The 15,829-nt window shown below is 45.5% G+C and overlaps 1 protein-coding gene across 1 annotated transcript in view; it reads left to right on the plus strand.

Moving 5' to 3' along the window:
• Nucleotides 1–14,795, plus strand: part of btbd8 (BTB domain containing 8) — a 34,672-nt gene extending 19,877 nt beyond the window's left edge. The window contains exons 9-18 of the mRNA XM_036521065.1: nt 718–820; nt 1,611–1,793; nt 3,302–3,472; nt 5,023–5,167; nt 6,260–6,321; nt 7,086–7,716; nt 9,095–9,182; nt 9,711–9,835; nt 9,991–12,036; nt 14,180–14,795. Coding sequence (XP_036376958.1) covers nt 718–820; nt 1,611–1,793; nt 3,302–3,472; nt 5,023–5,167; nt 6,260–6,321; nt 7,086–7,716; nt 9,095–9,182; nt 9,711–9,835; nt 9,991–12,036; nt 14,180–14,694 — 4,069 coding nt within the window. The 3' untranslated portion in view covers nt 14,695–14,795. The remainder of the gene's footprint in view (nt 1–717; nt 821–1,610; nt 1,794–3,301; nt 3,473–5,022; nt 5,168–6,259; nt 6,322–7,085; nt 7,717–9,094; nt 9,183–9,710; nt 9,836–9,990; nt 12,037–14,179) is intronic.
• The last annotated feature ends 1,034 nt before the right edge of the window (nt 14,796–15,829 follow it).

Here is a 15,829-nt window from a genome sequence, read left to right on the forward strand (position 1 = left end):
CCACCTGGGAGAAGTTATCCACATTTAAATCTCAATGTCAGAGCCCGTACACTGGCATGTTAGAAGATTCAGAAGTGTATCAGAAGAGAGAGGGTTTTCTTCCAGTGAATCTGGGAGCGTTTTGATGTGGGAACAGTTTTCACTGTCCCTGCTGTAAGTGTGAGTTTGAGTCATGCTGAGGAAGCAGGCTGCTGATGCAACAGCAGTGCTGACGCTGAGCCCGTTTCCCACTGCTTCCTAGCAGGAAGCTTCAATAACATGGGAGCAGTGGCCGGGCATCTGAGACTGAGGGGCAAGAGTTGCGGATTTAAACCCTCCGTGGGGCATTTATGTAGTAGCCATGAGTCAGATATTTGCCATTTGGTTGTAAGTACACTTTTAACTGGCAGAGACTGTAAAAAGAGCAGTTACATTAGTAATATGTAAATGTTGGTTTAAAAGGCAATCAGATATAATGTCAAAGTTTTTATTAAAACACACAATTCTAAAAATCGGAGCAATCAAAACTTAGGCAGTGTACTCCATTTTTAAGAATTGTAGACACACAAATCAACTGCATATAGTGACTATGGGACAGAATAATTCCTATAATGAAATACTCTGCTCTCAAGTTAAAAATTTTAGTAGTTTGTTATCGGAGAATAGAGGTCATGTCTTACCTCTGTGCATTATACAGAAAGAGAAAGAATTCTGTTTGGTTCACATGTCCATTCTCAGGTGGATTGCGGAACACTTTGTGAAATGCTGGTGCGAGAGAAACTTCGCTCTTCTGCCTGCAGAACTCCAGAGACAGTGCCTGACAAGCGTGATAGACACCACGGTGAGTTTGGTCCATGACACCCCATGTGTCAGATGACCCCACCCCCCCCCCCCCTCTCACGCACAAACATCCTCTTCCCATTCTCTCTTGGCAGTGCTGGCCTTTCTCCATATGGAACTTGCCAAAGGCAGACAAAAATGATCAAATGAAACAAATTGCATTAGCCCACTTCATTCAATATCCTGAGTTTCAGTGGTTAAAGAGTTTGAAAGAACAACGTGGGTATTGACAAGCGCAGTAATCAGGGCTGCTAATTGAGTATGTCTGTTTCCCTTCTGTTCTGATGCTCCACAGAAGAGCAGAAATACCAAAGGTATTGAAACCCAGACTGCACTCTCATTCTCTATAAATCTCAGTCTGGAGCAATACAGTTTGGCTCCTTTCACAAAGAACTTCGGGCCTTCTTGTCTTCTTCTGCATTTACATTTTACAGTTTAGTTGCTTAGATGCTCTTATCTAGAGCGGATTACATGTTATCCATTCATACAGTTGGATATTTACTGAGGTAGTTCTGGGTTAAGTTAGACAATAGTCTGTTCTCAGCAGACATACTCACTGAGGACAAGGCTTTTGTTTGATTTGTTTAATATTATGCTATCAGTAGATGTTTACTGCCTGTACAAAAGCTGTCCTGTCAAGTGTTGAGTTATTTGACGGTTGAGGATTGTGGTGTTGCAAATCAGCTGTTAGACTGAGCTTATGGGGATATGTTAGTGAATGTGTATGTATGTTTGTTTGTGTGTTGGAGTTTGAGAGCTTGTTTATGTATACATACTTTGCCTCTCCGCAGACTGTGAAGAACGTGGTGTCCATACTGTGTGGCAGTGAACAGCTAATTGCTAGTCTGCCAGAGGTAAAGTGGGCCAAGCAAGCCCTGGCCCTGGCCACAGAGTTGCAGGAGGAGTGCCTATGCACCATCGTGGCCCACCTGCCCGAGGTTACCCACACAGTTGCCTTCCATACCCTCAAAAGGGTAAGATCCAGGAGCACAGCAGTTTAACTTGCTGTGAAGCTTGTTAAACTTTCCTCATTTTATATTCATATATTCTTAATATGTAGGAGCAATGTACATTTTCATGATACAGTTAAACATGTAATGATGCAGTTAAACATTTATTGCATCAGATATTCTGATATTTCAATGTTACTGATATTATTAATACTCTATTAATATTACCACTGAATTCATTTAGCTTTAATAGATTTTTGTAATTGCTGACCATATTATAGAGAGTAGAATAAAACATTATCAAAATATTTGATTGAAGGAGTACACAGTTTAAATGTAAATCTTTGCCTCGTCTCTGTCTGGAAGGGTTGAAGCCCAGGTAGCAGTATCCAATGCCAGAATGAATCTTGTTAACAGGCTGTGAAGGCATTTTGAAACAGCCAGGGCTGCCAGGTTAGGAATGCTCTCTGGAGGCTCAGAGCTGCTCATTGGATGGAATCAAACAAGTCACTCCTTTATTAGCATACATCTCAAACTGGTACCAAACTGCTCACTGCTGGCTCTGAGAAAACCTCTCCAAACTGTATTGGTGCAATGCAGGGGCCGTACAGCTACGGTTATCAGGCACATGTGCTGCACACAGTGTGTATCATTCAGGTTGCCTTTGTCATGAAGAACAGGCTGGATCCATCTCCAGACCCCAGGCCTGTTACTCCTTCTCTACGCTGGAGCAGAATCCGGTTTCCTCTCATCTCGTTACCCATGGTGCCACAGAGGAGGGGGCGTGTCAGCGGCAGTAATGCATCCTCAGTGCCAGAGAGGGGATCTGCATGACACTTAAGTGGGGAAAAACATCCCAAACCGGACCAGATGAAAACCGGGAAGGGGCAAAGTAACCCCTCTTCCCGCTGCAGCCGAAATTGAAGTAGTGCATCATGATACACCAATACTGTTGGAACAGGCCTCCTGATGGTTATGTGCGTCTTCAGCTTTGTGTATTTTTGCACAGATGGAGCAACGTTGATTTACTGACCCTCGAAATCTCAAAATCACATTATGGTGTATTACTTTGAATGCAGATTTAATGAAAGAATGAGGAGGTGGCATTGGAAGAGGGGGATGAGAGAATGTTGGGACTCCCCTGATGGAGTGGAAGATTTATGCAGACAAATGAGAAAAACACTTTAATTAAAGGGCTTGAGTGTCGTTCTGCTAGTGTGAAAGAATGTTCACAAGGTTGAGGAAGTAATTGTAAAGTATATGAAAAATAAGTAATATTTTTGATGTACCTCTTATTAGGCCTGTTGTGATATTGTTTGGTCTGCGCAGGACTTTGTCATGTTCACAAATTCTCATTGTTCTTTTTTAACATGTAGCTCCCCCATTAAATGGAAGTTGTACCTAGATATTGAAAACATTGACTGTCTCAGACCAATACAGGGGTGAAGTATTGTTTTGGAATGCTGTCACATTCCAGAGCGAATATGTGTCACGTCTCAAGACGTCACTTTGAGCCTGGAATGTCGTTGCAGACAGAGGAATTCAGTCTGGAGCCCTGCATGCTGAAGAAAATCTGCATGGCTGTCAAGAACGGCATGACGGTGGAGAACTGCTGCAGTCTCTTTGTCGCCGTGGACAGCATGGCGGGCAATGAGGATGCAGAGGGGGAACTGGAGGAGAACGGTGGCCAAACGGAAGAGGAGGTAAGAAGGGACCCAACTTTCCTTCCTCTATCTCCGCTCTTTTTCCCCTTCCTCCTGCCCCCCTGCCAAACCAGCAAAACTCACAAAAGCCTAACAGTTCTGTAAAAAAATGTATGAAATAAAAAGACCCCATTCTCTCCCTCTCAGTCAGTAGAGAAGCCGCTGTTTTACAAAACACTCAGAGATACACTTTATGGGTTATGCTCTGGAATTGCATTGCTGTGTGCACCTGTTTAGGATACCTTCCTCATTTTCCTGTAAATTCAGTCACTTCTCCTCGACCTGTAGTGGAGCACATGAGTGTGGTGATTTCACGTAGGTCCCTATGTATGTAAATAAGGGAAGCCTGTTATCACCATGGTGTCAGCTGCTCGTCTGAATTTCATTCATGGTTTGAGGTAAGCTCCTCAGCAGGCCAGCCAAGGATATTTATAGCTCAGCACTGTGTCCTCACAGACTCAGGAAGGTGAGTCAAAACCACATCACTCACCTAATGTTCACAGTCGCAGCAGCTCTGTATATTTAGAGCAAATGTGATCATTTACACATCTACGATTTTTAAGTAGCATGTGAATTCAGTTGGCAGTTTCAAAGTCTTCAGTTTATATTTTAAGATCCAGCTTCAAGTGTTTTTAAATCATTGTCAATTTTGGAAGATCAGAATACCAGGCAAAATTCAAACACATCATGGGCATCAGGGTGCATATTCTTAAGTACACATAATGGCAGAAGAAATTTAAACAGATAACCAATAAAAAAGGATCTCAAAGAATGGAAAGTCTCTCCTGATGTCAGGGTATGGATGTTATCCCCCACATCTCTAAAAGGACTGGCTCACCAGTGTTCACAATGTTCAGTAGTGCATGTAAATGCTTGATACATACAATCAACCAACCAATTTTAACCTAAGCCTGGAATTCTTCTCAAAGGTCTTGGTACACTGCAATCTCAGTGGTTCCAGTGTCACTATCCTCAGTGTACTGCCCTCTAAAGCCTGATTAGCGTTAAAATGGCACGCACAGTAAACACTGCATGCTTCTATTTTAGCTGCTGTCTGTCTTTCACACACATTCTCTTCCTCACTCTCATTCTCTTCCTCACACCCCAAGAGTCTGCTGAAAGGCAGTGATTCACTCAACTCTGCCCTTACTTAATTGCTCTGTGGAAACTGTGACCTTGGAGCCAGAGTACCCGTGAACCTTGGTTACACTGTGGCCACGGGGGAGCTGTGAGCACATCAGGCTAAATTAGGGAGACCAGAAGGGGAAACTGCGAGGCTGTGGGAGCAGCCTGGACTGTAAATCCAGGAACAACCCACTCCGCCTTTTTTGTAAACCAGAGAGTGAAGAGGCAGGAGCAAGGCAGCCCTCAGCCTCAGTGAGTGACATCAACCATTTAGCTCAGGGAGCTCAGGCAGATTTGGCAAGGAGTAATGACTGGTTGCCATGGCAATGGGGCTCTGAGCCTCCACTGATTGGCTCTTACTCTCGTCCTTCTCCCCCCCCCCCCCCCCCCCCTCTCTCCCTCCCCTCCTCTCTCCCACTCCCTAGCTGTCTGTCTCCCAGCCTTTCAGATGTGAGGTGCAGGCACTACGCACGAGGCTGTGGACATTCCTGCTCCAGTCTTTCTATGCTGTTCGTCACACGCAGGGATGGCACAGCCTGCCCGCCAAGCACAGGGAGCGGATACAAGCAGGTAGGAGAGGACGCGCTTTAGGAGGGAGAGGACCTGCCTTTTAGAGCTGCTTTCTCTGACCTCAGCAAGGATGTACACGCTGCAGATTTTTTTCAGTTTTTTTTTTTTTCTGTGACAAGCGCAGTGGTAGAGGACTCAGGCTTCATTCTTATAGGGGAGCCCTCAGCCCTGTGTGTATGCTTCTGATTAATAAGCTGAAGTGTTCATTACCTCTCTGTTACAGTGTCAGAGGCTCACAGCTGTCCCTCCATTGTGGAGCCAGCATGTTTCCAGTGCTCTGCTTGCCTGTTTTCACTCAGGTTATGTGCAGGGATGTTTGCAAAATGTGCTAGCCTCAGCTTGTTTATTTTACAAAGAGGCGTTATGAAGAGATTGAATTCTTTCCTCACGGGTTTACATGCAGCTGAAAACAATAACAGGAAATGACTAATGCACTTTGTGTACACTGCTTTGCAATGTGATGTGTAGGAATGCAACTCAGCTTGACAAGGTTTTGATATGTCTTGGATTTTCTTTATTGCTGGAGCCCTCCTCCCCTTCCCTATATAGTAACAAGCAGAAACGGCAACAAGACAAGCAGACAACTGGCTTTCCTCACACTGCTACAGCTCGGTTCTGATGTAAATCCTCTTGGGAGCGCAGGGCTGCTTTGAAAGGAGTTTTTTTCTGGCTTGCTAGGTGCTGTTCTGTGACACCTTTTGAGAAAATATTAAAGCATCCCCAGATTCCTGATTTTTCCTCCTAAGTAACAAGAATGTGAAAGCTCGGAAGGGTAGCAGTGCACTGGGAATGCACAGCCTCAAGACCTCTCCCCTCTTCAATGTCAGTGTGTGATCTGAGACCAGCACTAAAGAAAGGATGGAAAATCCTCTCTATTAAACATGAGGAATACTGGACACCTCTAAAAATTTCTTCAAATTGATCAGATCAGATCAGAAGCAGGTGTGGTTTGAATTTGGAGTGTACAGGATCGTGTACAAGGGAAAATTGTGAATACAGCCTGAAGGAAAGTCATTTGTCAAGTTGTAATAAAGCATTTTCTTCAACAGCGCTTCAGTTTTACTGACTGCCTGCTTTGCTTCTTTCCCATAGCTGCTCTTGACAAAGGAGACAGCAGAAGACTTGGGAAAAAGCCCATATTTACCAGCTCACAGGTAAAAGAGTATTCAAACTGCATATCTGCCGTTTCCCTTTTGAACTATCTGTGGTAATTCTGTAATGAGAACACCCTGAAATCCCTTCACTTTGCGTGACAACTTTCTTATGTGCTTAATGGCCTCCTATCCTCACATCAGATGGTGTGTGCCTTTTTGCAGTGGGTGTCATGAGAGCAGGAGGAATCCTCTGTTGAATGTACTGGCGGTGTGAGCGCCTGTGGAAAAGCTCCACCCCTGTGGGTGGAGGAATACAGACCGCGCTGCATATCGACGGGAAGTTGCTTGATGTGGTCCATGGGCCTTGGTTCTGCCTCACTGGCCTCTGCAGACCGTTGATAAATGTCATTTCTCTGCTGACACGAAAGTGATTCTCCCCTCTCCCACAACCACAAGGTGGACACCCCGGCTTCAGAAAGTAAAAGTCCTGCCATATTTGTTCTAGCCATTCATTACACCAGCTGAATTTAATTAGCACAACTCTTCAGCCAGGTAGAGGAGCTAATTGGTGAAATCACCTTGTTTAGTGAATGGCTAGAACAAAAACGTGGCAGGACTTTTACTTTCTGAAGCCGGGGTTTTACACCTCTGCCCACAGCATCATAAACGCAAAGAGGAGCTTGTGTCCTCTGCTCTGCCTGTTAATATGGCTTGGTCACCAAGTGCTTGCTGACGGTAGCAGTCCAGTATACAGAGCGAGTGTCACGAGGCATGTGATGTTTTCTTTGATGGAGTGCTCAGTGTGTGGCTCTCTGTCCCCTCAGCAGCAGAAGTCTGTGAAATGCCCCGCACCCCCTGCAGCTCCCCGTAAGAGCCCCCCCATCCCCAGGAGCCAGCGCCTGGAGAAGACCAAGAGCAACGCCTTCACCACTCCAAGAAACATGAAGTCAGATGGGTTAGGGTCATCTGGACACACTACCACGGCAGCAAGGGGGCTGTGCAACAAGCCCGGAGATAACGAGGCCACCAAGGCCAAGAACAGCAAGGGAAAGGCAGCTAAAGAAGGCAGCCCTGGAGACAAGAGTATGCCCGGCAAGGCCAAAACAGCAGCAGCCAGAGCCAAACCAGAGCTCAATGGCACGGGGAAAACTAGCAGCCTTGGGGCTGGGCAGGAGGACTCAGTGCCCGCTGCCAAAGGTCCATGGGGCTCCCCACCTGGGAAAGGGGTCAAAGATAAGGACAGGAAGCCCAATCCAAGGGCCAGGCCGGAATCCGGCCCCTCCACCAACGCCAGTGTGATGACCATGCCCAAGTCTGCCAGGCTGCAGAGGGGCGGCTCAGGGAAGGACTTCCTCCAGGGTCCAGATGGCGGCAGGACTGCCCAAGCCGCTCCCTCCACATCCCATGCTGCCTCACCAGAGAACGGCGGCAGTAGCCCCTGCAACTCCACCCCAGGTCTGAACGCCCTGCCCCACACTCTCTGTCTCCTCTATTCATCAGTCTGTTCTCTTAATGAGAAGCAGAGATATCCATGTTCCTTTATACTAAAGGTTCCATTTATTTAAGAAATGGCAAATATATTTTATTCTTTATCATCTTAGGAGGGTCTTATAGGGACATTTATATTTACATTCATTTGGCAGCAACTCCTATCGAGAGCAACTTACAAGGAGGTTTCAAAAGGGTTAGGCAATTGCTGCACAGACACAGAGTTGTTATTGCTGTTGTGGACATATTTAAAATAGTTTAGCAGGATCATGAGCAAGAGCTGCGTGCATGAACATTATTTTAGCAGGAAGTGGCTCTACTTTGTTCTTTTTATTTAGATTTATTTTTGCATTAAGTGGGATGTGGCAGTGCTGCAGCGCAAGTGTATTGAGAGGTTGCAGTGCTGAACATCAGAATCCAGTGGCGCTCGAACACCGAAGCATGACAAATCGCCTCTCCCTTGGAGGAGTTTAACGGTGCTGCTCTATCCCTTGGCCATGGGACGACGGGACAGAGGCTGCGCAGGCATGATAAGAGTGTCCTTCGGTGAACTGTGCACTACCAGCACCAGATGGGAGTCCGCCCCTCCTCATCACATGCAGTGCTTCATTACGCGCCCATTAGCTCCAGCTGTGCTGCGGCGAGCGAGAAAGAGTCCGCTGTGCGGCTGCCCCTCCACCTCCCAGGTCCAGTCACGATGATGCCCCCCCTCAAACAAGCGCCACCACATTCATTGCCACTGTATTCAGCAATGTCAACTCCCTGCTTTCACATAACTGTCAGCATTAATTGGCAAGTGCTTGTCCACAACTGACAACACAGGGACTCCTGTCCTTGCAGAAAAAAACAGGTGTCAGATTGCCATGGATTGCAAAGACGAAGCAATTTCTGTTTCCTAGAAACAGATGTGCTGTTTGCTAGTAGTAAATTAGTCAATGTAAGCCCTGGGTGACTCATATTTCTCTCAGGAGTCCTATCTGAAAGGCCTCACTGATAAGAAGAGCCTGTGTCTCTGTGATTGCAGGGTAGCGCCAGTTATTGTAAATGTGATGAAGAGTTTCCCCTTGAGTAATTTGTTCAGGAAGATTTTTTTGTTCCTGGAAGTATATTTTGTGGTTATTGCTATAGTGTGTCATTCCCTCTCATTTTAAAGTTAAGTGAAGAACAAGTTAAATACTTGTTTTTTTTCCTGAAATGTCAGAGAGTGTCTTTTTATGAGGGTCAGTCAGATGTGCAGTTACCTGGTTTGCACAGCACCATTAGATCAGTATGTTTTCTTTTAAATAACCAGACTAATATCTTTTATTCCAATTAAAGCTACTGCCAATGCCTTTCTTCACTGCAGGTCACAGGCCAAAAAATGCAACCTCAGTGACAACCAAATCTCCAGTGACCAAGACACTTCAGAAACCAGAGGCCTCAAAGACTAACAGGTGAACAAAGGATGCCCCCGTTCTCCCACACAATTTTTCATGGAATGGGTATGGAAGAAATTATTTGTCTCCGCTGCCCCCCTGTGGCTGATAGTTGGAAATGCAGCATTATGTGCTTAAGAATCTTGTGTTGGTGATTTGAAGCCATATGTTTCTCCTGTCTTTAATTGCTTTTAAAGAACATGATGTTCACTTTATCATCAGTTTCTGCTGATAGTGCAAATCAAAGTGATATTTGCTGATGTTACCTGAGTAAGTGAGCTTTGTTAGTCCTTATTTCAGGTTTAAGTGTTGACACCTTCAGCCTCCATAACCTTGTTAAAAACTGAATCAACACAACAAAGATCCAGTACTTTATCTTAATAAAAAAAGATTTCATTGTGCTTGTGAGAGTACCCCTGTCTCTTCCAATTTTTAGATGTGAATAGGCCTAATTCCTTCAAGCTTTGTTATTTGCCACTGTTTTAAGTGTATACCTCACTTTCATGGTGTAATCATGTTATTATTTGTTATTATTTGTTAATACAGCACTGCACACAAGGCCAGCATGAGAGAAGCTAGCAAGGCCAAGCCCCCTGCTTCAGGGAGGGGGAATGCAGGACCGGCTGGACCCAGAGCGGAGGTGAAATGCAAGAACACAGGGCAGAACCATGGTGAGAGCCTACGCCCTCTAGAACTGCACTTCTGCTGTGTTTTAATGCTTTCAATATGTCTTTTAAGTAATCTCCCAATGAGTTTGTCCATCAAAAGCACATCATATTTGTGTGTATTTATGGAATACTGATGGATTTTTTTTATCCTGGTTTAGGCTCCAGGTCTGTTTCAGTTGCAAGCGGACAGAAGCCTGCCTCCACCAGGAAGGAGGAGGGTAAACAGAGCCCAAGATTGGTGGCGGGGGACAGAGCAGCCAGCGAAGCTGCCAGGGGAAAGAGCAGCAAGGCCACGGCCTCCACTGGAACGGAGGCCAAATCCAGCGCCAAGTTAACAAAAGCTGTCTCTGCCCCTGCCTTCTCCAGGCAGTCCCCACTCCCTCCAAGCAAAAATGGACCAAAGCAGAAAAGCACCTCTGACACCACCACAGGAAAACAGTCCCCCAAATCAGCAGGACCAGTGAAACAGCCCCTTTCTGGGCCCAGGAAGCAAGACACTAAAGTAAAAGAGGCTTCCCCTCATACAAGTGCAGACCCTAAAGATGCTGACCCCAAACTGGGCACCCCTGGAGCTGCCATTGGAGAGCTGTCTGAGAGGTGCGTAGGAGTGGAGAGCTCCCAGCCACAGCCCCTGCCGGGAGCAGCTGATACAGCCCCCTCACAGCAGACACCTGACCTCAGCCCTCACAACAAAGGAGGGAATTTACCCTCTCAGCCTGTGACAAGGGGTCTTGCAGGGTCGTGTATTCCCAGTAAAACCCCACATCAGTCAAGCGAGGATGAGGCCAGGTCTCATGACACAGGAGCCCAAGCCCCATCAGGCCAGCCCCTGCTGCCAGCATCAAATACAGGCCCTGCTGCAGGCACAATGCAAGCAGACCCCACCCGACCCTCAGTGGAAAAGGGAGGTGCTGGGATGCAAACAATAGGTTGTGACGTCCCCTCCCACCCCTGCCCTGGACAGGTCTGCAGGCTCGGCTCTGTCAGTTTTTCGAAGGAACCAGCCCATCCTGTCGAAACTCCAGGCAGCCTGGACAGTTCAGAGACCCCCCTGGAAGATCCCTGGAGCGGCCTGCGTCAGCAGGCCAGCCCTGAGTCAGAGTCGGGCAGTGCCACCACCTCCTCTGATGACATCAAGCCCCGGTCAGAGGACTATGACGCAGGAGGTTCGCAGGACGATGACTGCTCCCACGACCGAAGGGTGTCTAAGTGCGGCACCATGCGGTGCCCTGACTTCCTGGGCCGCAGCAGCAGTGACACCAGCACCCCCGAGGAGCTGAAGGTGTGTGACAGCGGAGGGGGCCTCCGTGTGGAGGTGCGCCTAAGGGGCCGGGACGTGACCGACCCATTCCATATACATTCCACCAGCGAGGATGAGGCGGGCCGCCAGAGGCCCCGGTCCTGGCTGCGGCTGGACAGCGTGCCCATGGAGGAGCAGCCTGCTGAGGCAGAGGCTCCTGTTGCTGTCAAGAGTGTCCCTGATCACCAGCTCTTCTCCTCCGAGGAAGAGGAGGAGATGGAGGATGAGCACTCAGAGGTGGAGATCCCCCCTGGGAAGGCCCCATCTGTGCTCACAGACCCCTCCTCCCAGTTTGAGGGGATTGTCAACCTGGCCTTTGAGGATGCTGGTGAGCAGGATAACAAGCCACTTGATTACCAGTCCTCTTCCAGCTTCCGCCGCTCAGTACTACTCTCCGTGGATGAGTGTGAGGAGGTGGGGTCTGAGGAGGGTGGAGCACAGACCCCTCCAAACCAGCCTGGGGGTGACCCCCTTATGCCCTGCAGTGTCTTTGAAAGCGAGCCTCAGGGGCATTGGGATGGGTTATCCCACTGCACAAAAAGTATACCTAAAGACAGCAGCTCCACAGATGTTTCCAAACAAAGGTGTAAGGAGGGCCAGGAAGGCCAGCCCACCTTGTTCCTGACGGAGCTCCAGGAGACCCTGCAGGAGCAGCACAAGCACACTAAGGTGGGAGCCCTGTCATCCGGCAGCCTGCTCCTAGAGCCTAATGCTTGTGACCCCCAACCTCAGGAGAGGCCCTGCCACTTGGACCTGCAGTACACCGAGCAATACAATGAAGGCGGGCCATGCTGGAACCCCCCAGTCAACCTTGCAGATGGCAAGAGAGCAGACTTGCACCTAGACTTGCATGAGCCACAACTGACAGTGAGTGCTCCTACACATGATGCATCTTCCCCAGCAGGTAATGTATAATCATAGGACTACTTAGGCCATTCCCAAGAACTATGCCATTACCCAGAGCCTATTGTCACACAAAGAATAACCTCACATGATAGTATCTTCTGTAGGTCTGCTGCTTAGACAAGCGCAGTCACCTCTCTGACCACAGCGAGGGCACTACACTCTGCTTTCTAAAGCAACAAAATGCCTGCATCTGGAAGAATATTCTAGCATCCTCATTATTCCTATTTCTTCCTGTGCTCATAACGTTTAATGTCAGATCAAATTGAGAAATCATGTACAGTGTGATCTGACAGCTTGTCTCAATTATGCCATATATCTTTGTGCTGTTATTTAAAAAAAAGATTTTGGCCGCTGAGGTCCATTTTCACATGGAGGTTGGTGGGTCCAAAAATCAAAGACAAATAGACTAAACTCTACAACTAAACTACCTTTGTTCAGAGGCACAAAGCCCTTGAGCTCAGTTTACAAATAAAAAGGGTAAAAGCAATGTTTAACAAAACAATTTACTTGTAATGAATGGATGTTTTTTGTGTGTTACACAATGCGCTGGATACAATACACTATTTGCCTTGGCTACACAAGGCTGTTTGACAGTTATCAGTGCAGTTTGTACATAGAAATGCAAGTATTTAGTATTTCATTTACATAATTTTTTCTTTTAACAAGTTGTTTACATCATGGTTTATTTATTGCGATCTCTTCAGAATTTTAATGCAAGTAATGCAAATAACTTGATTCATGTGCAGTGCAGCGTGTGTACAGCGGTACAGTAGCACCACAGTGCTAAACTGATATTATTGTTTTGTTCATTTGAAGTCTGTTTTGGCATTTCTATACTGTATGACCCACACTCCAACAGTTGGCATTAAGATTAGTTTGCTTTTGAGAAAGGCGTATGGTCTTTGTGTGTTTGCCAAGCCTTTGCCCAGGATCAGTGTGGTTTGCCTGCAGTCTTTAGTCTGTATTTGTTTCAGTTTGATGTAACTGAATGAGACTTTTGCATGCTGTGGTTACATTTGTTATCTGTTCCTATCAATATTGATATGTATCACCCATTTTAATTCATTTCTATGTACTTTTATTCATTCATTACCTGTTTTCCATCTGTGGTAACATGTGGTGTTTGTAGGCACTTGGTGACCATTGACTCAGCAACAGTAGATTTCAGTTTGTATGCTGTAGTGTTGGTGTTATTCTTTCAGTAGACTTTTGTAGTGCTGCTGCTTTTTCTGTAATAGATTTTTTTTTGGTAGATGTCCATGAGTCTGTTATGTCTCTCTTTTTCCACACTCAAATGGTACAACAGTTTGCTGCAACATTAAAGCCTTGACAATATTCTCATACAACAAATAAATCCTGCTGTTAGTGCATTAAGTTGTACCTTCTCTTTTCTAGTACTTTGCCAGCAACCACCGTTAAACCTATGTTAAAGTTTACAAAGTCTGTATTCATGATGAACATACTGTATGTTGAGCAGATAATTTGGGGCAATATACAAAGTCTTCAGACCTATGCTTTACAACCCTATAGGTAAAACCTCTATTTTCAGGGCATTCTTGATGTTTGACTCAAAAGCACCAAAAAAAAACTATACATGTAAAGCTAAGTAAATTACTGTGTCTTGCTGTTCAATCACATATACCTGTGTGTATAATATATATTTGAGATTTCTTGCCTTTGAAACAGAGACACTCAAATCTATAAATAACTCATTAGTGCCTGACTAAGCAAAGCTCTACATTTCATGTTAACTGGCATCACAGTATCATGGTTTGCTGTGCTTGGTAGAAAGTGGTAGACAAAAGAGACACATTCAGGAAAAATCTCCCTTATTACCTTTACAGCATTTGTCCAGTCTTGTTTCCCAGTCCAGCTGTGTGCCTCATAAGCCACAGGAGGCTTTAGTATTGCATAATTATCTGAACATGTTTGGTAGAATTAGTAGTCAATTCATTACTCATATACTTATTAAAACGGCAGTGCTAAAATTACATCAAAGACTGTCTGCCTAGTTATTTACAGCTAAAGTCAGTAGTGTGGCAGAATGACCACAACATCTACAAAAGAGATAAAAATTTAATAAGCATGTATGGCTGCATTAAATCATTTTGACATTATGTAGTATTATTAATTGTTTCTAGGGAACTTAGATGATTGTGACAGATTGGATCAAACCTGCACATGTGACCGCCGCCCATCAAAAACCCTCTCTCCCATTTATGAGATGGATGTGGGAGAAGCCTTTGAGCGGCGCTTGGATGTGACCATTGCGAGGAAGTGGGAGCAGCCAGAGGAGAGTAAGGAGGAAGAAGTGGAAAAGAAGGAGGATGAGAGCAGTGAATTTGTGGAGCGGGACTGGACCCTGCTCCGGCAGCTGCTATCAGACCAGGAATCCAACCTTGGCATTATAAACTCAGTACCAGAGGACCTGAACCTGGCCCAATACCTGATCAAACAAACACTGGCCCTATCGCGTGACTGCTTGAAGACACAGACCATGCTACCCCAGGAGAAGGAGACCTTCAAGAGGTGGGCAGAACTCATCTCCCCCCTAGAGGACTCCACTACCAGCATCACTGTCACCAGTTTCTCGCCTGAGGATGCTGCCTCCCCACAGGGTGAGTGGACCATTGTGGAACTGGAAACTCACCACTGACAACAGAATGGTGCAGGGCTCAGAAGACCCCACTTTGCAACCGTTGGGTTTCCAACCAGCCCTTTTTCTGCTGGCCTGGAAGAACGTTTCTGCTTTTTACCCCTGCCTCCGTTGGATTGATTGCTTTTTTTGACGGATCTCTGAATTTCGATGTTCTCCCTTAAGCTATTTTTCACTTTTCATATTTCTCTTTTTAAGGAACTAAAGAACTATTCACCTGGTCATTTTGACACAAATGAGCTGTTTTGCATGTGAACATTTTTGTATGTTTAACCGTTTTACTTGATGTTGCTGAGACCTTTGTAGAGAACAAAGACATTTATTTCTCATGGCTTTCTATTCATGATGATGGCTTGGCAATTGGATTTCAAAAGAAAATGGGAAAAAAGATGGATCCCTTGCTTAACATTCATTGTTGTATTTATGACAAAATAAAATGTGGTTCTGAAAGCAATGACGAGGCAGAATTCAAATTCACACAGTTCCCTGTTCCTGAGCTTGGAGGTCAACATTCACTGGACACTGATAATGGAATGTCAGAGGGGAGAAGGAAAGATAGCCAGCACTGTTTTACTTTCACAAGAAACAGTGCAGCCTGTTAATTAATAATAGCATTATTTTGCTACAGTCATCTTATATTACATTACATCATTTAGCAGATGCTCTTACCCAGAGTGAGACCCAAATAAGTGCATCACTACACTCTTGGGCTCAAGTTTGCATCAAACTATTCTCGACATGTTTTGAGGGACAAATAGTAATTTGATTACAACAAACTTAAAGACAACCTGCTAATCCCTCATAGTCATTTTTAAACACAGTTAAGTGTACATCATAGTATTGACATTCAGTTTGGTATTCTGCTCCAGTATTTTTACATTGCATTTAAAGTCAACATGCTTGTAGTGGTGTACTGTAGTTTTTTTTCTGAAAATGTATAAGATACTATGTTCTCACAAACATGTTTCTCTACAGCCTGCAACTGCTACCCAGTTTTGTTTGCTGAAAAAGCAGGTGGAATTGCAGCTGTAGATTGATACATCTGATAATTTACGGTTGGGTAAGTTACATCTTGCCACGTAGTCAAGGAAGCACAAATGAAGCTATTTGTTGAATTTATTCAACGTATGGGATG

This window comes from Megalops cyprinoides, chromosome 2 (assembly GCF_013368585.1).
Source record: "Megalops cyprinoides isolate fMegCyp1 chromosome 2, fMegCyp1.pri, whole genome shotgun sequence".
Classification (NCBI taxonomy): domain Eukaryota; kingdom Metazoa; phylum Chordata; class Actinopteri; order Elopiformes; family Megalopidae; genus Megalops; species Megalops cyprinoides.